The sequence below is a fragment of the Hemiscyllium ocellatum genome, chromosome 2, assembly GCF_020745735.1.
Source record: "Hemiscyllium ocellatum isolate sHemOce1 chromosome 2, sHemOce1.pat.X.cur, whole genome shotgun sequence".
NCBI lineage: Eukaryota > Metazoa > Chordata > Chondrichthyes > Orectolobiformes > Hemiscylliidae > Hemiscyllium > Hemiscyllium ocellatum.
Genome location: NC_083402.1, coordinates 82,899,654 through 82,925,839, shown reverse-complemented (window position 1 = coordinate 82,925,839; position 26,186 = coordinate 82,899,654). Strand labels below are relative to the sequence as shown.

The following is a 26,186-nucleotide window of genomic DNA, read 5'->3' as shown; positions in this document are numbered from 1 at the left end:
AGCTCTCCCTGGATTCCACGTGATCTAACCTTGCTAATTAGTCTAACATGCAAAATTGTGTCAAACACCTTGCTTAAGTACATATAGATAACTCCTGCAATCTGTCAAACTTTTGTTACTTCTTCAAAAAACTCAATCAAGTTAGTGAGACACAACTTCCCATGCACAAAGCCATGTTGACTTTCACTAATCAGTCCTTGCCTTTCCAAATACATGTAAACCCTGTTCTTCAGAATCCATTCCATTAACTTATCCACTACTGATATCAGTCTCACCAGTTTATTGTTCCCTGGCTTTTCCTTGCCATCTTTTTAAAATAATGCACCACATTAGCCACCCTCTAGTCTTCTGCCACCTCATCTTTGGCTATTAATGATGCAAGAGGTCCAGCAACCAATTCCCTTGCTTCCCACAAAGTTCTGGGGTACACCTGATCAAGTCTTGGGGATTTATCCATCTTTATGCATCTTAAGATGTCCAGCACCTCCTTTTCTGTAATATAGACACTTTTAAAGATATTATTTATTTCTCCAGGTTCTCTACTTCCACATCCTTCTCCACAGTTTGTGGCATATTCCGCCACGGCAGTGTGCAGCTTTAAGGATCCTATGCAAGGTCACACAGAGCTGGGTGGAAGGGTGGAATGCTAAAATTTCCTTGCAAATGAGGTATCCACCAGGCATTATGGAGGCTTTCCACCACACAGTCATTACAGAATACCTCATATGGTTCACAATGCCAGCCCATGACAGGGTCTTGTCTTCCAGCATCAACTTACTTGAACATGTACCCCTTCATTACAAGGTAAACAGTTATCAGCAATCCTATGAATGATTATCTCTCCTTCTGTTTGCAACTAACTGGACAACCAGTACAATTAATGGTCATCTGATACTTTTTGTTAACAGCTTCTCTCAGGACCAGCAATGGTCATTCAACTATTTCTTACTCAGCAGGAACTCTCACCAAGATCTACTTTGATGCAGGGTCTAAGAAGAATTCATAACACAGCGCCTCCCTCTGCATAGGTACTGCTTCCAAGGTCAACGAACTACACTGTCACACACCCAATCCTGGAGCAAAGATTTGTTTTCCTGATATGAGTTCAGTAAGCTAGAAAGTTTTCTGATTCTGCAGATGTTTCAAACACATTTGGAATACTGCGTACAGTTCTGGTACCAAAAGGATGTGGATGGTTTGGAGAGGGTGCAGAGGAGGTTCACCAGAATGTGGCCTGATATGGAGGCCACTAGTTATGAAGTGAGGTTGGGCAGACGAGGATTATCTTCATTAGAAAGATGGAGGTTGAGGGGACACCTGACTGAGGTCTACAAAATCATAAGAGATATAGACAGGGTGGATAGCAAGAAGCTTCTTCCCTCCTCCCCCCAAGAGTGGGGGCCTTGATTACTAGGGATCACGAGTTCAAGGTGAGAGGTGAAAGTTTAAGGGAGATATGCGTGAAAAGTTCTTTACGCAGAGGGTGATTGGGTGTCTGGAATGCATTGACAGTGGAGATGGTAGATGTGGAAGACATGGGCTTGATAATATCATTTAAGATGTAGCTAGACAGATACATGATTGGGCAGGGAGCAAAGAAATACTGATCCTTAGATGGCAGGTTTAGATAGAGGATCTGGATCGGCGTAGGCTTGGAGCACCGAAGGTCTTGTTCCTGTGCCGTAATTTTCTTTGTTCTTAGTTCTTATCCACACTATGTGCAAATTTAGGCATGAGACTCAATTGCAGAAAATGGCATAGCTGGGTCACTGCTTCTGTGAAGCAAAGGTATGCCCTCTCAAAGTATGTGGTATGAATGGCATGGTCAACAAAATTGGGTCCAGTAGACAAAGTGTTATTAAACTGTGTAAAAAAATTGCCTCATGGTCTATCAACTCATTAGTGATGAACTCATCAACTGGGCAGTGAATTGATGATTTTAAGAAAGACAGCACACTAGCAAAGTGTGTCAAATCAGAGAAATAAGCATAAATGCCAAAGACATGGCTAGTGGAGCAGACACACATTCATTTTATATGACCACAAACTGTGGCGAGACAAAGTCTCTCAACTATGAAATTCAATGACATTGTTTAGCTTTTTAAATGCAAACTGAGCATGCATCTTTCTCTGCCTCCATTGTCTCAAAAATCAAAAGTTTGATGTTACAAAATCGGAATTTTCTTTTCATCAAATAAAAGACTACTACCTGCTTCGGGAGGGTGCTTGTAAAATTGGTCCATTATGCTTAGGATCAGAATTTGTATTATCACCTTGCCAGAGAAAAGGTGAACACATTAATGGTCACGTGATACAACTAATACAACTGACCATGTGTATGATCAGAAACAAAACTGACTCTAATGTGAGATACATGAAAATAGAACTAAACCAATGCAATACAATAACAAACACTGTTCTTTAATACTTTCTGATAAGTAAGTAGAATGTCACTCTGCTTACTATTTACATGCAGGACATTAATTGAGTGGACTGTGGGTCAACGTTTGTAAGCGAATGAAATAAAACCAGGAACATCCAAATGCACTAATAGAAACATTGTCAGATTTTTAATATTAGAGAACTGAACTGAAATACAAGATAGGAATTTAATATCATCAAGTCAAAAGCAAACGGCAAGAGAAAGAGGGTGAAAACATCACAAAAATCTCTACATAATTACCTCGATTGTACTCAGCTCTCTTGCTTTATCTTCACATCCACAGGTCCAGCTCAGCACTCTTGATCCTGTTGGATCTTCCCAGGTATAGTAGGTTGCCTTACCTGGCTCGAGTTGATGTCCCTTTCCAGTTGAACTGCTGGTAACACACGATAAGACAATACTTCAGTTTTAATACAAATTCTAAGTTGCACTTCAGTGTTTTCAGTACTTGAAGATGAAACTTCAGTACAGATAAAACTACAGACCAAAAATATTAATTGATCTTTTGAAACACTGCCATTAAGTGACAGCAAACATTTTAAAAATAAATGTATAAAAAGAAGAAATCTGCACTTTTATTCCAATTTGGTAAAACAAGAACAAATGGAATAACTAATACAGCTAACAAATTGCTTGCCACTTATAGGGGCCTGATGAAGGGCTTATGCTCGAAACGTCGAATTCTCTATTCCTGAGATGCTGCCTGGCCTGCTGTGCTTTGACCAGCAACACATTTTCAGCTGTGATCTCCAGCATCTGCAGACCTCATTTTTTACTTATAGGGGACCACTCATTTAACATCTGATAAGACATTTTACAGGAGTCATTTTCCCTCACAGAATTATGGGCTTCAGTTTTAAGGTACAATCCTTGATGCACAGAAGAGATTAGGACAGAAGAGGATTAGGGGTGAAAATATATGAATTGGACAACTTCAACCTGAGAAACTTTGAAGTACACAATTGAAAATATTAGCAATGTTTCTGCAAATTGCAGGGGCCTAAATAACATCTCAAGGTGATGTGAAATGTTAAAGAAATTCAAGCTGTGAGATTCTTGCTCAGTTGAAGAGGCTGACTCTCTCAAATACACAATATGTATTGTATTTTTCAGCACTTCTGTGGTTCAGGAGTGCTCCCCAAGGTTCAACGAAACCTTCAACCTCACCAGCTGAAATTTCCTCCTCCTTTCTCCACCTCAAGCCACATCCCCTGAAATGCTAACTAAAGATTTCAGTCTTCCTCCCACTTACGTTATGTCTGGGTCAAATTGCTCTTAGGAGGGATGTGGGTTATATCACAAAATATACCCCTCTAAACCCTTGATCTTCATTTTCTTATCTTTGTATATAAAAATCTAGTGATGTTGAAAGCTCCTCCATCATTTCACACAAAGCATCATCGTAAATTTTAAGGGTAAGTTCAGCAGAACAGCCAATTGTAAAGGACCTGTGATAATTAATTGTTTATATCCTACTTGACTTCTTGGTTAATATATGATTAGTAATGAAGAACCTGAATGACCTGAAGTAGAGCTTCTAAATTGGAAAAAACTAGTAAGACAAGAGGGTGTCTAGGAAAAAGTGAGGACTGCAGATGCTGAAGTGGGCACAGGTTTTACACCTCTTGCAGCAGCAATGAAAGGTGCCAGGAGTGGAAGGTGATGGGTGGGGGGTGTAGACCTAACAAGAGAGTCACAGAGGGAATGGTCCCTGTGGAATGCTGATAGGGGTGAGGAGAGACATATATCTGTTGTTGCGGTTGGATTTTAGGTGGTGGAAATGGCAAAGGATAATGCACTGTATCCAGAGATTAGTGGGGTGAAAGTGAGGAGCAGGGGTGTTCTATCCTTGTTGCAGTTGGAGGGTGGGGGAAGTGGAGGAGATGCACTGGAGGGCATTGTTGATCATGTGGGAGTGCAAATTACAATCCTTGAGGTAGGAGGCTATCTCGGATGTCCTGAAGTGGAATTATTTCTCCTGGGAGCAGATACAGCAGAGGCGAAGGAATTAGGAGTAAGAAATAGCATAGTTACAGGATGGGAGCTGGGAGGAGGTGCAGTCCAGGTAGCTGTGGGAGTCGGTGTGTTTGAAGCGGACGCCCATATTTATCTGGTCACCAGAGATGGAGATGGAGAGGTCCAGGAATGGGAAGGAGGTTTCCAAGATGGTCCAGGTGAACTTGACGTTCGTGAAGTTGATGATCTGTTCAATCTCCTTGTGCGAGCACAAAGTGATGCTAATACAGCAGAGGAAAAGGGTGGGGGATAATGCCAGTATACATGCGAAAGATGAAGATCTCCGATGAAGAGGGAGATATAGCTGGAGCCCATGCGGATGCCCATGGCTACCCCTCTTGTCTGATGGAATTAGGAGGATTTGAAGGAGAAGAGGGTACCAAGCCAAACTGAAATGACACCAAACAGACAGGAGAATTGATCAAAGAATAATGGGCTTTCTTTTAGGTGATGTTTCATGTTCAGTTAGACTAATTACAACAAGAAAGAAGGCAGGGAGCCAAAGCCAAAGCTCCCTAGTAAGAGGAAGACACAATAAAAAACAAAAATAAAAATAGTATATGACACACATCCAGTGAATTCTTCAAATGAAAATCAGGCCAAATACAATGGGTTGAGTAGGGAAGTGAAAAGGAAAACAAGACTAACTTAGAACAAACAGAATGGCAGTCAACAGTAAAAAAAAACCAAAAATCGTTTAACAGCATGTCATCAAGAAGTGGATAGAAAAAGATGACTCTACTAGGAATGAAGGCAGTGCTTTATGCTGACCAATGCAAAGCAAAGTTGAAATACTTAATGTGTGTTTTTTACTGGTGTTCACTGACAAAACGAATGCAATCAAAACATTGCTAAAAGTAATGGATGAGAAGGCAATTGATAGACAGGACACACGGGAAAAGCTGGTGATGCTTAGAATGGATTAGCCACCTGCCCCAGATAGTTTACATCACTAGTTGATAAGGCAAGTGTGCTGGAGATAGCAAAGAGTCTGCCATAAGTTTTCAAACTTCCTTACACAGGGTAGAGATGCTAGATAATTGCAAAGTGACAAATGTGACATCCTATTTAAGAAAGAATTTGAGGGCATATAAGGGATATACAGGTTGGCTATTTAATGTTAGTGATTGTCAAGGCTTTAAGAAAATAATGTTAAAATTTATGGTCAGGTTTCAGTTAATTAAGGAGGGGCAATATTGATCTTTAGAAATCAGAGTGTGTTTGACTGATCTAATTTTGAGAAGAAAGTGAGGACTGCGGATGTTGGAGATCAGAGTCAAGAGTGACTTGCTGTGCTTTTCCCACACCACACTCTAAATTCTGATCTAATTTTGAGCTTTTTAAAGAATTAACTGAAGGTTGAAGGGAAGACAAAAAATGCTATTTATTTGTATTTTTAGGAAGTGTTTTTAAAAAGTATCACATAATTAATGGGCTAATAAATTTAGGCTCATAGAATAAGAGGTCAGTGTCAGCATGGATAAAAAATAGCCTGAGGATAAAAAGCAGTGAGATGTGTTAATATTGGTTTTCTTACTGAAGGATGATTGACAGTAGTATTCCCTAGATGTTAGTGACAGGATTACTACATTGTTAATATACATAAATAGCATGAGATTGGAACATATTAGCATAAACTTTCAAAATTTCACAGCAACAACAAACTTGGAAATGCAAACATTAAGGATTACATCATTTGATGACAGCAGGATAGAGACTAGCAGAACGGACAGCTCAATGGCAGATGGAATTTAATACAGTGATGTTTGAGACGACACATTTTGGTAGTAGGGACAGGTAGGGACAATATGTACTTCATGGCACAATTCTAAACAACTGCAGGAACAGAGGTTACTGGTATTCATGTGATGGATTATTTAAGGTTGGCAGGACATTTTGAGAGTGTAGGGAACCACATGTATGGGATCTTGGGATGCCTAAATAAAAGGATTTAGTACAAAGAAAGTTTGAGGCTATTGTGAACCTCAAAGTTCAATAAAGGCTACCACATAAATTTACATCTAGATCTGACACTTATACTTTGGAATGGATGTGAGGGCCCTTACAGCACTCAGATTAAATTTATGAGCACACTTCCAGGAATTTAAAGTAGATAAATAAAATATCTACAGCCCAGTGTTTTGAAAGAAGTCGCTGTAAAAACATGATGGTCACCTTCCAAAATTCTGTAGACTTTGGAATGGTTCCACCAGATTGGAAGGTGGCAGGTTTCTTATGGTCTGACATAGAATTTTAGCTGCTAGGTGAGATTAGAGAAACTGGAGCAGAAGTGATTTAGGGAAGATTTGGCAGAGTTTTATGGGACCAGGCCAGACCCCCTCAAAATATTTTAAGGTAGCCTACACCCTAACTTTTTCTTATTTTAAAAGGCAGGTGTAAAGTGGTTATTCCAATTGGGATGCAGCTGGTCAAACCACTTGGCTTTAAGCAAAACAATTTATTTAAACACTACAGCTGAAACACACAAGGAAGCAGCATTTAGAATAACTTAACTATGGGAAACCTTGACCAACCCAATACAGTCACTACTTCTAAATAACTGTTCCAATACAGTAACATCCCACAAACATACCTCTTGGGAAAAAAAGGTAAATTCAAACACAGATTCTTACTGGCAGGAGGGTTCACCATCCAAAGAGATTTCAGAAGGTCTGAGGAGTTCTTTATTGAAACTTGCGACTCCCCTGGACTCTCTCATGTTGTGACTTAACAAGGTTAGATATCATGGAATACAGGGAGAACTAGCTATTTTGATAAAGAACTGGCTCAAAGATAGAAGACAGAGGGTGGTGGTGGAAGGTTGTTTTTCAGACTGGAGGCATGTGATCAGTGGAGTGCCACAAGAATCGGTGCTGGATCCTCTATGTTTTGTACATAAATGATCTGGATGCGAGTATAAGAGGTACAGTTAGTAAGTTTGCAGATAACATCAAAATTGGAGGTGTAGTGGACAACGAAGAAGGTTACCTCAGAATACAACAAGATCTTGACCAGATGGGCCAATGGGCTAAGAAGTGACAGATGGCGTTTAATTCAGATAAATGTGAGGTGCTGCATTTTGGGAAAGCAAATCTTAGCAGGACTATACACTTAATGGTAAGGTCCGAGGGAAGTGTTGCAGAACAAAGAGACCTTGGAGTGCAGGTTCATAGCTCCTTGAAAGTGGAGACACAGATAGATAGGATAGTGAAGGCAGCGTTTGGTATGCTTTCTTTTACTGGTCAGAGTATTGAGCACAGGAGTTGGGAGGTCATTGGTTAGGCCACAGGAAATTGGTTAGGCCACTGTTGGAATATTGCGTGCAATTCTGGTCTCCTTCCTATCGGAAAGATGTTGTGAAACTTGAAAGGGTTCAGAAAAGATTTACAAGGATGTTGCCAGGGTTGGAGGATTTGAGCTATAGGGAGAGGCTGTACAGGCTGGGGCTTTTTTCCCTGGAGCGTTGGAGGCTGAGGAGTGACCTTACAGAGGTTTACAAAATTATGAGAGGCATGGATAGGATAAATCGACAAAGTCTTTTCCCTGGGGTCGGGGAGTCCAGAACTAGAGGGTAAACGTTTAGGGTGAGAGGGGAAAGATACAAAAGAGACCTAAGGGGTAACGTTTTCACGCAGAGGGTGGTATGTGTATGGAATGAGCTGTCAGAGGAATTGGTGGAGGTTGGTACAATTGCAACATTTAGGAGGCATTTGGATAGGCACATGAATAGAAAGGGTTTGGAGGGATAATGGGCCAGGTGTTAGCAGATGGGACTAGATTGGGTTAGGATATCTGGTCGGTATGGCCGGGTTAAACCAAAGGGTCTGTTTCCATATTTTACATCTCTATGACTCTATGACTGCTCCAGCTAAGACAAACTAGGAAAAGCCTGAACTGGGAAAACTGGCCACTCTCCTTGCAATGTTAAATAGACCCTTCAGCACCTCTGCCTTTACGATCTTGCTTCAAAAATAAAACCAAGGACAAAATAACTTTATTAAAGTGAAAGCATCACAAGAGATATGCACAAATATGCAGATAAGATTGACAAAGAAAAGCCCTTCCCAAAGCTAATTACTTGGGGTTACAAATTTAAAGTGGTGCACAAAAATTCAGGAGGATATGTGGAAGAACTCTTTTATGCAGTGAATGGTAATGATTTTGCACTTGATGCAACAGTGAGATGGACCACTGTGCTTTCAAAAGGAAAATAGATAGGGAAGTAGAAAGGGAAATGAGCTGAGTGCCAGGGGCTTTACTCACTGTTTTCTATACTGCCATATTGACAGTATAAGTTTAAAGTGACTGCGTTTTAAAAATACTTAAGATTCAGGTATCAACAATGGATTACCATTTTGATGAATGTGTGTATTCTGACATAGCTGTTGGTCCCTCGACAGATGACATTTTTAATAATTGTCAAAAGGTGCAAATAATGTTTAATAATCTTGAAATAAATTGTAGAATGCAATTCATAGCAAAATCTTAGAATACATATCTATCTGCAAAGACAGTTACCATCAGTAAACTACAGTTTATGGAATACATGCTTATCTGATTTTTGAAAGACAAATTCTATGAATTGATGTGGACAGCCTATTGCTAAAATGTATTCCAGAGAGTTTTTTTTTGTTAATTAAAGTACATGTTCACTATTGTCTTAGCTGGGAACTGGAATTAAGCCCAGCTCACTACTATGCTTATAGAATTCCTAAATAGAATGATCAATGAAGTTTAATAGAAGCAGTTCAAACAAATTCTTGTTATATATGTAAAGGTACCTCTGATGATACTCAATCCTGCTTGCATTTGTGTGGTTAATAATGAGGAATGGAGCAGCCCCTTCATGATAGTCCTTAAAAGTCACCACTATCGAATGTTCTGCCAAGTGTACTTCTGCTATGATACCTCCAAACTGTAACATATGAAGGAAGTTTCAATCAGGTTGAGAATCATATTATAGCTCATTTTAAATTCATTGAAATTCACAATATACAATTTAAAAACACCTTTCTGCTGTCTGGACATGCTAAGTTTTGTAATGGAGTATCAATTCCTTTAGATCAAAGGCTCAACACGATCAAAAATGAGAATGTTCTTAATATTTTCACTGCAGCAGAAGCAATAAGGTCACAGTTGGAAACTATCAGGAAGTAGTAATGGCTTAGACATAGTCCATCTAGCATCTACTTTTCAAATGCTGCACAAACCGTCAGTGCTCCAATGTGATGTGCAGGACAGAAATACAATTTTCATCTTAAAATGCAGCAGTCACTCTAAGATTTAGAGCAGACAAATGATGTCCTTTAATTTCACCTGAAGCAGTTCGTGAGCACTTTGCGTGAGCAATTCATACCTAACTGAGGTTTCACCAATTTGTCCAAAGTTCATCAGAAGCTGAACTCAAGAAAACCAATTATAGAGGTTACAAAAACAAAATAGGAATTGCTGGAAAAATTCAACAGATCTGACAGCACCTGTGGACAGAAATCGGAGTTAATGTTTTGGACCCAGTAACACTTTTTCAAAACTTCTTCTGTTCTGATTTCTAGCATTTGCAGTTCCTTTCTTTCTTTTCCTCCAATTTACGAGATTGTTCATCAATAAAATGAGCAACTCAACTCCTGATCTCTTCCTAATCTTCAGCCTCATCTCGCAATCCTAAATTGCCTAACACACCTGGCTCTACTGATGCCAGATCAACCCCTTTAGCAGTGCCTCTATCTTCAGATACCAACCCCTGATCTGGAATTTCTCTGTCAACATCCAAACTTGTGCATGTTCATCTTTCGATTCCTGATTCAGGGCACCTCTCTTGATTCCAATACGTAGAGCTATTATGGGATGGCCATTGCAGCCAAATTTGGAATTTCCTCATCTATTGGGTCCTTCAAATTTTGGACACGAATGAGACTTGAGAATTAATATTTGAAGGGCATCACACCTCAAAATTCAGATATATAAAAAAACAGAAACTCAACTGGTCTGACAGCATCTGTGGTGAAAAGAACAGAGCTAATGTTTCAAGTCCAGTAAGATTTCTTTGAACCATCTGGAATAGGTGTTCAGTTTTGAGGACTGCTTGGCAGGAAGGGTTCACTGACATTGGATAGTGTGCAACTTAGATTTACCAAAATGATACTGGAATATAATGTTGAGGGTAGTTTCTATAATTTCAGCTTGGATATCTTTGAGTTTAAAAGCTGAGGGGCGATCAAATTTCAAAATGATAAATAAAAAAATCTGGAAATATTCAGCAGAAAGGTAAATTTCTAGAGAGAGAAACAGTTAAGATCCACAATCAATGACTTTTCACCACTAGTTAGAAATGTAATAAGCTTTGTATAAGGAATGAATTGGAACAGGAAAAATTAGGATCTGTGACAAGGTGGTAGCCCAAAATAATTGAATTATAGAAAAGTAATTCTTACAGTACCCAAGGGAATGGAGCAGTACAAGAAAAGAAGTACTGTAAAAGTACATGATGTGCTTTAATTAGGTGTATTTCTGACAGCAAGCAAAAATAAAAGATAAATGAAACAAGCAAAGAAAAGAATTGTGAATCAGAGGGCACATTTAAATTGTTTTGCAAAAGTAGCAAATGCGAGATGAGAAGAAAAAAACTCACATTGCAAGTGGTCTGAGTTTGGAATTCATTGCTTGGAACTGTGATGCAGACAGGGTCAATTGAGCCATTTAAAAAAGGCTTCGATGATTACAGAAACGTGAACAATGTGCAGGGTTATAGGGACAAGACGTGGGTTTGGTACTGTGCTCAGAGAGCTAGTGCAAACATGAGAAGGTTAAATGGCCTTCTTCTGCTCCACACAATTCAATGATTCTGTGAAAAGGAAACATAATGGGTCAGAAATGGTCTAAAGTAGCTAAAATCAATTTTGAGTTTGAAAGACTGTAGAGTCCCTAATTGAAAAATAAGATTTATATTTCATGTTGACATTGAACTTCACTGAAACCATGTAGTAGGCCAAGGGCAGAAACATCAATGTGAGATCAAATAACAAACCAGCAAGGTCTTGGGATTTTCGAATGGAGTGAAGGCTCTGCAAAGCAGTAACAATCTACATTTGATCTTTCCCAATGTAGAGGAAACCACTTTGTAAACACTGAATATATTGTACTAAATTGCAAAAATATTGGTTTGAAAGGCTGCATAATCAAAACAAATGTAATTGAGAAGGAAGAATTGAGACAATGTAATGACGTCCTTACAGGATATAGGGTGAGAAAATATTACCAAGTAACTGTGGGTGGCAGTAGGCTGGTAAAAAGTACATTGGCTCCTATGGAAATGATGTGATAGAGACAATTTCAGTATTTACTTCTATCTATGTGCAGGTTAGGTGAATTGGCCATGCTAAATTGCCTATAGTGTTAGGTACATTAGTCAGGGGTAAATGTAGGGGAATGGGTCTGGGTGGGTTACTCTTCGGAGGGCCGGGGTGAACTTGTTGGGCCAAAGAGCCTGTTACACACTGTAGGGTAAATGTGGAGAGGTTGTTTCCCCTTGTGGGGAATCTAGGGATGGAAATCAATCTCAGAATAATGGCTGAACCGTTTAGAAATCTCAGCCTTGAATATTCTTATCGTTAACAGAATCGAGAATTTATTATGACAAAGCAGGAAAAGGAGTTGAGGATTATCAGATCAGCCATGGTCTCTGAATAGGAGAGCAAGTTTGATGGATCAAATTGCCTACTTCTGTTCCTATGTCTTATGGTCTTACTTATTCAATCTATATATCTTTATGACTTCTTACATTCTATTCACAACTTACTTATATACCTAGTTTTGTGTCATCGCTCAAAAATCCTTTCATCCAAGTCATTTATAGAAATTGTAAAAGTTGGGACCCCAGTATTGCTCTCTGTGTCGCATCACTTATGTCTTACCAACTTGAAAACACCCATGTATTTCTTTTGTTTCCTGTTATCAAGTTAATCTTTATCTATGCCAATATGTCACCTGCCTTACAATGAGCTTTTATTTCCCACACTAAAGTTTGATGCACCACCATGTCAAATACCTTTGGAAAGTCTAAGTTCAGTACATCATTAGATCCGCTGTAACTGATTTACCAGAATTATTTGAGAAATTAATAATGCTGAAGATAAACATGATTTCCCTTTCGCAAAATCATGTTGACTGATTATTGGAGTTTTGTTGAAGTGTCCTGCCATACTGTTTTTAATAAAAACTTCCCATGACAGATGCTAAGTTAACTGGCCTGTTGTTCCTTACTATTTATTTACCTCCCATTTTAAAATAAAGGTGTTACATTTGCTATTTGCCAATCTAATGGAACCTTCCTAACAAAGATGGAGCTATGGAAAGTTAAAATCAGTGCCTCAATTATCTCACTAGCCACTTCTGTGAAGCTCCATTCTTTTAGGGTCCTTGCACTCTTTTACGCGCTGACCATGTGTGAGAGAGGCCGTGAGTAGCGGCCGGGTGCAAGAGAGAGCAAGGGTAAGACAACGAGAGAGATCATGAGACAGACAAGTGGACTCAACAGCTCCTGGTCTCTGGGGATCTCGTTTGTTCACTTGTGCAGCAGCCGCTATGAAAATATCAGTTATATACTGTCCAATTTTTTTGACTCAGTTTCTCTTACACTTTTAGACAGTGTTTAACTTCTTCAGTTAACTAGGAATGTGCTTTTCCCTCATAATATTTCTGGCGCTCTCACCACCCCCATGACTCTTGTAAGAACAATTCTTCTATCATTGCACCCTCTATCCAATAGAATCAAACAAAATCACATATGTTCTTGTCCTTTCTATTCTTTGGTTAAAAACTATTATGTCTCTTACCTTTTCCAGTTCTGATGAATCAAACAAAAATATTCACTGGAAGGGCACCAGTCTCGAAGTGTTAACTCTATTCTCTCCACAGATACTGCCAGACTGCTGGATTTCTCCAGCATGCTTTGTTTTTATTGTTAAAAATGTTAATTATTTCTCCTTTCACAACTGTTCGAAGAGTGTGGGAACTACTGAAGTCCACATTGACGCTCTGGGGAAACCTGCGCCCACACCTCCTCCCTCACCTCCATCCAAGGCCCTAAAGGAGCCTTCCACATCCATCAAAGTTTTACCTGCACATCCACTAATATCATTTACTGCATCCGTTGCTCCCGATGCGGTCTCCTCTACATTGGGGAGACTGGACACCTCATAGCAGAGCACTTTAGGGAACATCTCTGGGACACCCGCACCAATCAACTGCCCTGTGGCCCAACATTTCAACTCCCTCTCCCACTCTGCCGAGGACACGGAGATTCTGGGCCTCCTTCACCGCCGCTCCCTCACACCAGACGCCTGGAGGAAGAATGCCTCATCTTCCGCCTCGGAACACTTCAACCCCAGGGCATCAATGTAGAGTTCAACAGTTTTCTCATTTCCCCTTCCCCCACCTCACCCTAATTCCAAACTTCCAGCTCAGCACTGTCCCCATGACTTGTCCTACCTGCCTATCTTCTTTTCCACCTATCCACTCCACCCTCCTCCCTGACCTATCACCTACATCCACTCCCCCACTCACCTATTGTACTCTATGCTACTTTCTCCCCATCCCCACCCTCCTCTAGCTTATCTCTCCATGCTTCAGGCTCTCTGCCTTTATTCCTAATGAAGGGCTTTTGCCCGAAACGTCAATTTTGCTGCTCCTCGGATGCTGCCTGAACTGCTGTGCTCTTCCAGCACCACTAATCCAAAAACACAGTATAAAGGGTGAGGAGGCATGTAAATGGAATTGAGCTACAAGGCATGTATAATTCAATTCAAGACCTGACTGAGTGACTCCTGCTTCCACATTCCACGAAAGACGAAAAGATAGGGAAACTGATAACAGGAAACAGATGCAGGATACAAGGTGATCATTGTGTAACAAAATGGCAAGGGACAGTAAATTCAAGATGATGACGAGGAAATGTGAAGGTTAAGTCCATGGGAAGAAGGTAATTAATGACCAGGAGGAGTAGCAAAATAACTGGATATCTTTTAGGACTGTATTCAGTTTTGCTGTGGAATGGTGTGGATCAAATGAATACATGCACAGCAGTAGCAAAGGCTGTTCAAGAAGATGGGGAGAATGGGTGGATGATTATTGCGTGAATCCTTCACATTGTTTTCACTGCTTCCTCTTCATCTTCATCTTAACTCTAACTATACAAATGAAGGAAACAGAATAATAAAAGCAGTAAAAGAAAATTTCAAACAAAATCACATATGCTATCAGAAAAACCAAGAAACAACGAACAGACACCCATCAACAGTACACCAAAGAAACAGCTGAAATGCAGATGTATCCTACAATTGATTTAGTAATACTATAGAAATCTATTGGTACAACCTAAATATTAGTCAGTGGTTCAAGAAAGAAAAATCAATTACTTGGACTTGAATAAGATAAATGCATCTAGGTATTCACCTTGGTACTTTTGTATAATCATGGTTTTTATATCATAACTTTTCTAAAACATTCATACCTTATTGTCCAGACGCAGTAAAAGACAATTTTCTTGTTTGTTGAAGTAAAACTTTTGGGGCCCAGCACTGCATCCTTCAATTCGAACTGCTAATCTCTCAGAATCTCTGGCAGGCCAGAATGGGCTGCACTGGTTAAAATAGATCAAACTATTCCGTAAATACATTTTAAAAAATTATGACATGTTTAATGGTAAAATATAAACTTAAATTATGTATTTCATTTAGACTGATAACATCAATAAAACTTTGTTCTATTGGATAATTTGACTAATTGTGCAGGCTACTCAATGGTAAAGAAATAAAACTGCATGAACAATTCAAGCCGCTCAAATCCTATTTATAGAAAAAGTGAAAACTGGAAAGCAAGCATACGTAAAGAAGTTACAAGATTTCTGCCTAACATAAAAGTGACAGGACTGAGTGAACAAATGTGTTAAAGTTAATCTAACAAATAATTTCAGAGCAAACTTTTACTTCACAAGGCTATTGAAATAGCCAAGAGTAGATAAGAACATTTACTGCAAAGTTCAGTTTTGAGCACATCAAAAGAAAGGTACAAATGAGGAAACTCATTTATTCCAACTTAGTTGAGCCATGCAACAGAATCCACCATGATTACAATCTGCACTTCTTTTTAAAAGGACTAAAGTTGTTTAAGGCTTATTCTAAATGATAGAAACCTGCAATATTAGGTTTCAGACACGATGGTGTAGTGGTAATGTCAATGGACTAGTAATCGGGAGGCCTAGGCCAATGTCCCGGAAATATAGGTTCAAATCCAACCATGTGCATAGAATCATCAAATCCCTATGGTGTAGAAACAGGCCATTCAGCCCATCGAGTCCACATTGACCCTCTGAAGAGAACCCACCCAAACCTGCCCCCTCCAATCCATGTAACCCTACCTTTTCCATGGCTAATCCACCTAGCCTGCACATTCCTGGAAACTATGGGCAATCTAGCATGGCTAATCCACCTAACCTGCATATCTGTGGACTGTGGAAGGAGCACCGAGAGGAAACCCATGCAGACATGGGAAGAACATGCAAACTCCACACAGTCACCTGATGGTGATATAGAGCTTGGGTTCTTGTTAACCACAGAGCCACTGTACCACTCCAAAAGGTGGCAGCTTCTGATGGCTGGGAATCAAAGCCAGGTCAACTGCTTTGAAGGCAGCTATGCTCACCACTATACCACCATTGCTAATATTAGTGCTACATATCACTCATGTTTGCTGGCAGAATTGAAATTCAATTAATAGAATCTGGAATATAAAGCCAGTTTCATTAATGATGACCATGACAACTATCACTGATTTTTGTAAAATACTTCTGGTTTAATAATGTGTTTTAGGAGAGGTACTCTACCATCCTTGGCCTCTACTTCACTTAGTCTGGAAACGTGTGACAGCAATGTAGTTGACTCTTAAATCCCCTCTGAGGGCAATTAAGGATGGGCTGGACCTTACCAGCAGCACCTTCATCCCATGAAAGAAAAATAAAGGAAAAACAGGCATTGGTTGTCTCCCAAGACATCTAGATTACTCATCTTCTCAGTTCCTACATCTTGCAATATTCAGCTTTTCAAATGAACTATACATTTCTATTAAATATGCACTAGATCAATTAAAAGGATGCTCAATTACCTGGTTTGAATCAATGCCCAACCACTTTGATTCACATTCTTCAGTAACTTCAATCTTGTGCTTCGTTCGATTGATTAGCATGTGAAATGGTGTAAAGGTAACAATTCTTGTTAGATTAAAGCTGCTGTTGTCTATTTTCACACCAACCTAAAAAAAAATCATTTAAATAAACTTTAATTTGTTTATGATTATATAGGGAAAATGTTAAACTTAATTAGTTAAATTAATGATTGACAAGTTTGCATCCTTGTATGAATTTCAGGTTTTCATCGGTGAAGGCTTGCACAATTATCTTTGGTAAGCAATAAAAGTTATAAACCAAAATATTTTGATATTATTTCAAACTGACAAAAGGCTCTGCTGCAGTTACAAATTATCAAATTATTGGGCACAATGTCCTGCATCCTCAGGCTTGTACAGACAATGGATTCCTACGCTGCCAGCACTTCTTGTACACCTCTCCATTGTACAGATGACATGCAACTCCTTACACAGCTACACTGCTTCTTCATACAAATTGAGCTACTAGTGTTGTTCTTTTGTGATCATGGAATGTATTTCATATTAGCAAACATCATGCTCATTTCCTGTAGAAGGTGAGTTCTTTTTCCTGCTAGACTTCGATGTCAGCAGATGCTCCAGATTATTTTTAGCAGTAAATGAGTGCGGTATTTTCAAAAACAAATCAAGAATAAAGAAGAGACAGACAATGGAAAAAATTAGCTGTGAATTGGTTAACATAATGCCTCCACAAAAAAAGGGTCTTATCCAAATAATTTTCCCAAAGTGCATGTGTTCGCATTTATTTTGTGATGTAAGGTGTATGAGTTATAGATATCATCAACTACTATTGTAGAATTTAAATTTTGAACTAGTGGCATGTGGGCTTTTGTTCAGTGTGCATTAAGAGGTAAAGATTAACTTGTTAGTCTTTCTACAGCCATTATATTTAATCATATGCTTCAAACAGCTGATTAGAGGCCCAATTTGTGTCACCCCACTCCCTCATTTGGAATATAGATCTTTCTCTCAGAGCTCTGACATGGAACCTACAGATCAGAAGGCCTTCTTCTGTATTATTCTATGATTCAATTCATTACTTTAATCTATTAAAACCATAGGTAGGCAAAATATAAATTGTAGTATTGCTTTAAAGACACTTACCTGATACTCCTTTTTTGGTCCTTTGCATTTAACAGAGCCATAACTACCCACTGTGTCCAGAGAAAATGAATCTGATAATTGGCTGTCAGTTATCCTAAGCTGAACCTATATTTTTAAAATAAATTTTTAAAAGACACAATTTTACAGTAATCAAGTCATTGTACCTCAATCTTTTATGCTGAAATTATTTATGCTCAGTTCTACCACATTTTTCTACATTACAACAGTAATTTTACTCAAAAGGAATATCATATTATACTTCATAAATGCAACTTGTCCATAAGGGAGGAAAAAAAGCTTGGAAGCTAGCTATTTTTGTGTTTCATAAAATAATGCAACTTTGATATTTTTGTACCAGTTGACCAACACAAATTTAATCAAAATAGGAGTGGAGAAAATGTGTATGAAGCTATGCAAATATGGATATACAAAGCACACTGCAAAGTTTTGATTTTTAAATGAGAAAGATCAAGACAGCAAGTTTTTGTTTCTAGATTGGCACAATGATAGTGTTCCTAGGCCACAGTTTAAGGCCATCTTCAGCTCACAGTCCACAGCTTTACAGCAAAACTGATACAAGAATGAAATAAAAATAATGAAACGTCAACAAAGATTCTAATAAGAGCACTATCAAATCCCACTTCCACTTCTAGCAGTGACAGGAAAGTAAAGCTTAATGCTTTATTGAAGAGAAGTAAACATGCCATACATAAAAATGTCCTAGATTCCTTTCCCAGTTGTTATATTTCTGTCCAGGTTTGCTGCTTGATGACTGATTGATAAGAGGAAATACACGCATGACTGCTTCATTTGGTAAGAGTTATTATTAACTCAATAAAAGTAGAATACCCCTATACAATGAAATATCATATAATTGAAACAATTTTGGATTATAAGAAAGCGTTACTTGTGCCCAAATCCATGCACTCTCCTAGGTTAAAATTTCTCCCTTTGAATAATGATGTAATACTATGTAAATACTTGAGAAAAATAAATAAGCAATAAATTGTAAAACAACAAAAAAAGATAAACAACTTACTTTATTCTTTTCAAAAAAGCATTTAGATCCAAAAGAGAAAAGGAGAGGCTTTTTGTAGTCCAAAGGATGTTTACGATGAACGTCATCAGCTTTGTACTGAAGCAGTCGTCCCGTTTTATTTATCATCCAGTAGGGACTATACAATGACAGCATCACATATCCAACATTGTATGTTGCAAGGATTGCAATATCTATTTCAGTTTCTTCACCATCGATATATGATTTAAATTTAATTAATTCAATATCTGTCTGATTGCTTTTGATCAAGTATTCTCCTGCCCAATTATGTTCTAAATAGTCAATAATAGTCAGTGTCAGTTTGGATTGGTCTAGTACAGCATCATGAAGTTGGGCAGAATGTCCTTCATCTAGAGTCAACCTCCGACTCTTATTTTCCTGCAACAAGAATTATTTTCAAACATAAAATTATGATTATTGGATTTATTTTTTAACATGTTCTTCATTTGTGCATTTATACATGTTCTAAAAAACAATGAAAGAAATCACCGCGTAGCCTTATTATTGCAATGAGGAATTCCCAAACCTCTGGAATGATGCTAGAACCCCATTGTTACACTAGATATTTGTTTGATAGTTCTACTCAAAAAATAAATAAAATTGCTAAACATGAACACAATTAAACATTTGAAAAAGAGAAGTTCTTGAACAAATGGAAACTTATTTCATCAGAAAATAAGATTAAATTTTTTAGGTTAGATTACTTACAGTGTGGAAACAGGCCCTTCGGCCCAACAAGTCCACACCGACCCGCCGAAGCGCAACCGACCCATACCCCTACATTTACCTAACACTACCGGCAATTTAGCATGGCCAATTCACCTGACCCGCACATCTTTGGAGTGTGGGAGGAAACCAGAGCACCCGGAGGGTGCTCACGCAGACACGGGGAGAACGTGCAAACTCCACACAGTCAGTCGCCTGAGTCGGGAATTGAACCCGGGTCTCAGGCGCTGTGAGGCAGCAATGCTAACCACTGTGCCACCGTGCCGCCTACGGTGTTAATGTAAGTGTTTTGCAGAAATGATGATACAAGACAAATTAAGTGTGACTATCATCTTGCTTTTCTATGTTTTTATAGTCTTATATGTATTTTTCCTGTCTTTTTTTCCATTTCACTCATTTTTCAAAGAAGCAATCTTGCTGCACAACTGTGAATTGAAGCAGGAAGTTTTACCAGACACAAGAAAAATAGTTCCATTCATTAACTTAAAAAACAAAGAAATAATATTATTGTAAATATGGTGAATAACAAAACACATTGCATAAATGGTATGCCATGACGTGAGAAAAATAAATTGACATTTATGCAATTCATAAGCCAGAATGACTAGCAGGTTTTAGAATTCTTAATACATGAGCTGTTGATTTTCTTTCAATATTCTGAAGTAAACCATTTCTAAAATAAATCAAAGGAATAATCCATTGAGAATGAGCAACATTTTAAATCTTAAGTTACTGGATGTCATTCATGCTAAAACCACTTTTAAGTTACAGAATTAAAGAACAAATGTTAAGCAAGTACGGTACTGATCTTTAGTGTAGGCACTTAATTCTTGAAATATATTTTAATATTCTACAAATGAAACACGTGATTAAGATGGAAGAATATCGAGCCTTTTTTTCCCTCCATACTTGTGAAGCATCTCCCAATCCTATATAGTGATGGGTGTCCTGTCCAGCCTTACATTAAACATATGGGCTGCGAACCACTAACATTTACATACCCTTGTTTTCTCTCTCTCTCTCACCTCCCCAACCCTTGCAAACAGCCACATCTTTGCTATCACTGTCTTTCTGCCAATTGTTGCCTTGTCTCACACTCTTTCAATCCTTACACTCTCTTCTGATCCCTTATGCATTTCCCCTTTAAGGAAGTTTGCAATATTAAGATTACTTTTCACATGTAAATTATTCTCAAGTTTTAAATGTACTATTTAAAGTTCAAGTTAGCTTATCTGCTATTTTGAGTGAATCTCAAATCAGCCAGTGCAAATCTGTGTCTCGTGCCGATGCTCTTCAAAGATAGGTATCTCAATTAAATTAACAATTGATTGAGAAAAGACACAGCTGCTGGCATTACTATTGGGATCCAAATATAGCTTTGAATTTTTTTCAGAAGAGGTTTACATGGGTTTCATGGTTGTAAAATTACTTAATGATAAATGGGGAGACAAGAACTGAGCATCTATAAAGGCCAGCAAGGACGGCCACTCAACTTTGCTTTTCTCAAATGTGTCAAGCTATTAGCTTTCCAACATCATTTGTATGGAAGAACTGTATAAACAAACATAGCAAAGTAGGGTCTTTTTGTCTGGTACAGTTGCCAACACTGAACAACATATTGCAAACACTCAGATTTTGAGTGATTCACTTTGAGTCATAGTGCGATAGAAAGCAAAGAAACTTTAGTGTGATAAATGGTGATCAATAGATACACAAAAAAGTTTAAGGAGTCAGTTACTTCAGTTAATTTATTTGCAATGCAGTGATGCCAATGGCATGGGTTAAATTCCAACACCAGATGAGATACCATGAAGATTCAACCTTCTTGACCTCACACCTCACCTGAAGTGTGCTGACCCTCAGGTCAAATTCACCATCAATTGTCTTTTTCTCGTGAGAGGGCAGCATTATGGTCCTCAGGGGCTATAGTGACAATGACTACTGAAGAATTTTAACTAAAAACATTGCTTAAAATAATAATTCAACATTGAGAAAAGTATTCTAGTTGTTTATTTACAGTGACAGCAATTCTTTTTACTTGATTAAATAAAACTGAAAAGTTCCTTTAAAAAAGTGTTTACTTAATATTGTAGCCCTATTCTGAATTAGAGTGCGATGGGAACACAAAATGTTTTTTGTTGAGAGCATTAACTAACCATATGATTAGTGAGGAATACTTAAAGCAAGCCAAACAACACAGCAACTTATTGTTAGAAAATAGCAGATTCTGAATGTTAAAACTCTTAGTATCAATGGTGTTTCAGGATCCTGCTTCTAATGTTAGTACTTCTTTCTCCATGTGTAATAATATCCTAAGAAAAACAAATTTAACATTTATCACAGCCTACATGCAAACCACACAGGCAAACTTACCTCCATTAAGGAAACACTGACTGCATAAGGCAAAAGGTTTTGAAGTACAGCACTCGGCCACAAATGGAGAACATAAGCATTGTTAATTTCATCAGGATTGTCAGATGCCAGCGTGTCATGCATTGCAACTATATTGATCATAAGGGTATGCTGGTCACCACCTCTAGAAAACTGGCACTTGCGATGAAATAGTATTTCAGTACTTGTGCTAACATGACCAAATGTGATAGCTTCACAGGGAGCATATATTTTCTCGTCTTCCACTATCAGCTGCAAACGAAGATCTGATCTGCAAGGACATGCACAAAACAAACTAGATTAAAATGAAATACTTAATTTTTCATTTGGTATAAAAAAATTGCAAACTAAAATTTTGCAGCATGTGAAAACAGATAAAGAATGAATAATGTCACAAGGAAGTTCTTTCTGTTGCCTCAAAACTAACAAGAATAAGAATTTCGGTTTCATAGTACTTTTAAAGGAAATGATCCCAAGGCACTTCATAGAAAGACAGAAAGAAAAATGATATCAAGGGATAGAAAAGTTAAGAGATCAAACCAATGGTTTAATCAAGGAAGTAGATTCAAAGCTATGCCTTAAATTGGTGAGGGATATGAAGATGTAAATGAGCTGGAGGAAGAGCAGCTAAGGAGATGAAATCCATAGCATCAAATAGTGCTGCAAAGGGACATGGTGGTGCTCAAAATTTCAGTCATGATGAAAACAAAATTTTTGTTTGGGGTGGGGGGCATAGCAGTGAATAATATTATTTTGAACTGATGGAGGAATCGGAGCACTCAGATGAATCTGTTAAATGGCATGCATTTAAATACAAAGAGCCAATGCAATTCAGAAGGAAAAAAGGGTGCTAGTCAAGTGGAAATGCTGTTGGAATGAATACAGGTAGTAGAATTTTGGATAAGGAAGGTTTATGAAGGGTGGAGAATGGCAAGCCAGACAAATATTACAATAATCAAATTAGATAAGGTCAGAAGTCATGTGACATCAGGTTATACTGCAACAGGTTTATTTCAAATCAGAAGCTTTTGGGGCATTACCCCTTTGTCAGGTGAAGTGAAGAAAAGCATAGAGGCACAGAATTTATAGGCAGAGAGATCAATGGGAGAAAGTGAGGACTGCAGATGCTGGAGAGTCAGAATCGAAAAGTGTGGCTCTGGAAAAGTAATGCTGGTCAGGCAGCATCCAAGGAGCAGGAAAGTCGACATTTTGTGCATTAGCCCTTCATCAGGAATGTGATCAATGGGCAGAGAGGTCAAATGATCATACAAATGGTATGAGTGGATGTTAAATAATAAGTCTCTGCACGTAATCCAAAGTGTCAGACAGTGTGAGTAAAGTGTCAACAGCTGACTAGTAAGTGAACGGGATGACATTTAATCCAATTAATTGAGGCAGAAAAATAATTACAAAAAAAAATACGGTGGTGCTGGAAATGAACCAAATGACTGGAATAACGAGATAGGTGTAAGAGTCGCATGCTAAGGGCCTAGCCAAGGGAAAAACCGTCCAAACTAATTAAGGTCGAGAAATCATACAGGTTATCGCCAGACAGGAATGTTCCCTCCCAAATCAGGGAAGGCTTCAGTAGTCATGGACATTCAGACTCTGATCACCAGATAAGCATCCTCCAAGCGATCTTTGAGATACACAACAATGCAGAATCGCTGAGCAGAAACTGATAGCCAGGTTCTGTATCCATTAAGATGGCCTCAACTGTGATCTTGAGTTCATGTCATGCTACATGTAACCGCATCATACTGTTCTGTGTTTGTAAACTCTTCCTTACTGTTCTGTTTGACACGAACATCTTGATAACTTGGTATGATCTCTCTACCTTAATTAGTTTGTACAATTTTGGATTACTTGTTACCTTGGTTGGTCCCTCGACATGTGACTCATCTATCATGCTATTCAAGCCGTTTGGTTGGTCTCCAGCAACACCTTATTTTTAATTTTTTGTAATTATCTCTCTGCCTCATTTAATTCAATTATACATCATCTCCTTCATTTACTATTCAGCTGTTGACACTTTACCAAGAATAGGAGATAGTGAGGACTGCAGATACTGGAGAGCCAGGGTCAATAAAATGTGGTGCACAGTAGGTCAGGCAGCATCCGAAAAGCAGAATGGTTGACATTTTGGGCAGGACCCTTCATCAGGACTGGGAAGGGAGAATGGGTTGAGAAATAAATGGAGGGGGTGGTAGCTGGGAGAAATGTAGGTGGGATGGCGATAGGTGGATGCAGGTAGGTGAGGTTCTCTTGAAGCATCTTGAAATATTTCCAATACTGTTTGCCTTCATCCAGATATTACAGTCCTGCAAAAAAACTGTTTAAATTCTGTACTTACAAACAATGATAAGACACAAGATTGAAAATTTTTGTTTTGCACTCATCAAGAGTAATATATTTACATCGTTGATTTCTCCATGCCGATGACCTAACCAGCCAGCAATTTTCTTTATGCTGTATAAATTAGTGTTTCTTTTGTAATGCCTGTTACAAGCAGCTAAGTCTTGGTGAGTGCAAGGTGAAATGCTTTGACTTCTTGACTCCTTTTAATAATTATTATAGATGTGTTCAATTTTTATACTATTTTCTGTTTTTATTCCAAATTTCCAGCATTTGCAGCAGTCGGCTTTTGTATAAACAAAATGCTATAATTATAAAGCGATTGCAGGAACACAGCAACCTTGAGATGGCAGGACAAATGAAGAAGGGATAGAAGCTCCTTGACTTAATGAATAGAGGCATAGTGGAAGAACAATTTGTCTTTAAAAACTGTGGACTGCAGGAAGAACATCTATTTTTCAAAATTGGTATTTACAGGTTAGCTGCATAACCTCACAGCAAGAAATTTGATTATCTACTGAGAACTCGGTTTCTTAACGTATTCCTGCAATGTGCAGATAACAAAGAACTGAGGTGTTGTTTACAAATGAAATTGGTTCTCAACTAATTAAGTACACTGAACTGAAAACAAGTGAGAGAAAGAGAGACAGCAAACAGTGTACCGTCCTTTTCTCCAGCAGAAACTGCATTAAAAATCTCAAGTTAGAATTTAAGAGAACCAGCAATCTTTCCTGCAGCAGTTTGTGAATTCGAATTGATCAACTGAAGAAATTTTCCCAGTTGTTCTGTACTTAAAAACCAGTGGAAGCCTCTGGAAAGAAAGATAACTAAAAACCAATAGCCTGGATAGCTAAAGATGGATCATCTTGACATCGGCATCAGGAAGCAAAGCCTACTGAACTGACTTTCCAGTTTTTCTCCATTTTCACCAATAATAATTTCCTTATTTGTTTGTCTGTGTACTGTGTGTGCAGGTTTGTGGTTGCAGGGGAGAACGTCAGGTAACTTGGTGCATTGTGCATACCTTGGAAAAAAAAATGTATTTCTAACATTGAATAAGACTCTGGAGACAGCAGGGCACTATTTGCAACATACTGCTCCAGTGGATTGTAACAGTATAAAACCAAGGAAGTTGGCTTTATTGGGATTTTTTTCCTGTACCATAGAAAGCATCCTATCTGGATACATCACACACAAAATGGCCATTGCTCTTCCCAAGACTGCAAGAAACTAGACAGTTGTGAACATGGCCCAGTCCATCATTCAAACTGACCTCCCATCCACTGACTGAATCTATACTTCCACTGCTTCAGGAAGGCAACCAACAAAATCAAAGACACCTCCCTCCCTGGTTATACTCTATCCCATCAGGCAGAAGAAACAGAAGTTTGTATACACATACAAACAGATTCAAGAACAGCTTCTTCCCTGCTGTTTGTCAGACTTTTGAATGGGCTTCTTTAATGTTAATCTCTCTCTGGACCTTCATGGCAGTGTAACATTGCATGCTGTACTCTGTTCTGTTACCCTAATGCACTTATATAGTATGATCTGTCTGTAAAGTACATAAGACAACATTTTGCACTGTACTTCGGTACACATGTCAGTAATAAATCAAAGTTACACTCATTCTTTGTTTAAAAATTGGCTCGGTTGCATCTGGATATTATGGCTAATTCTGTATCAGTTCAGGAAAGGTCTTGGCGAAGACATAGAAGAGATTTATTAGAATGGTGCATGGAATTAAATTAGATTAGATTACTTACAGTGTGGAAACAGGCCCTTCGGCCCAACAAGTCCACACCGACCCGCCGAAGCGCAACCCATCCATACCCCTACATTTACCCCTTACCTAACACTATGGGCAATTTAGTATGG

At 38.4% G+C, this 26,186-nt stretch overlaps 1 protein-coding gene across 3 annotated transcripts in view; it reads right to left on the bottom strand.

Moving 5' to 3' along the window:
* The window catches only part of vps13a (vacuolar protein sorting 13 homolog A), a 410,927-nt gene that overhangs the window by 118,258 nt on the left and 266,483 nt on the right, over nt 1-26,186 (bottom strand). For all 3 annotated transcript variants that reach the window (XM_060837965.1, XM_060837981.1, XM_060837974.1), the window contains exons 47-53: nt 21,936-22,224; nt 18,819-19,214; nt 17,780-17,884; nt 16,616-16,762; nt 14,967-15,095; nt 9,241-9,374; nt 2,684-2,819 (exon numbers count right to left, since the gene is read on the bottom strand). In XM_060837965.1, the coding sequence (XP_060693948.1) occupies nt 2,684-2,819; nt 9,241-9,374; nt 14,967-15,095; nt 16,616-16,762; nt 17,780-17,884; nt 18,819-19,214; nt 21,936-22,224 (1,336 nt within the window). The remainder of the gene's footprint in view (nt 1-2,683; nt 2,820-9,240; nt 9,375-14,966; nt 15,096-16,615; nt 16,763-17,779; nt 17,885-18,818; nt 19,215-21,935; nt 22,225-26,186) is intronic.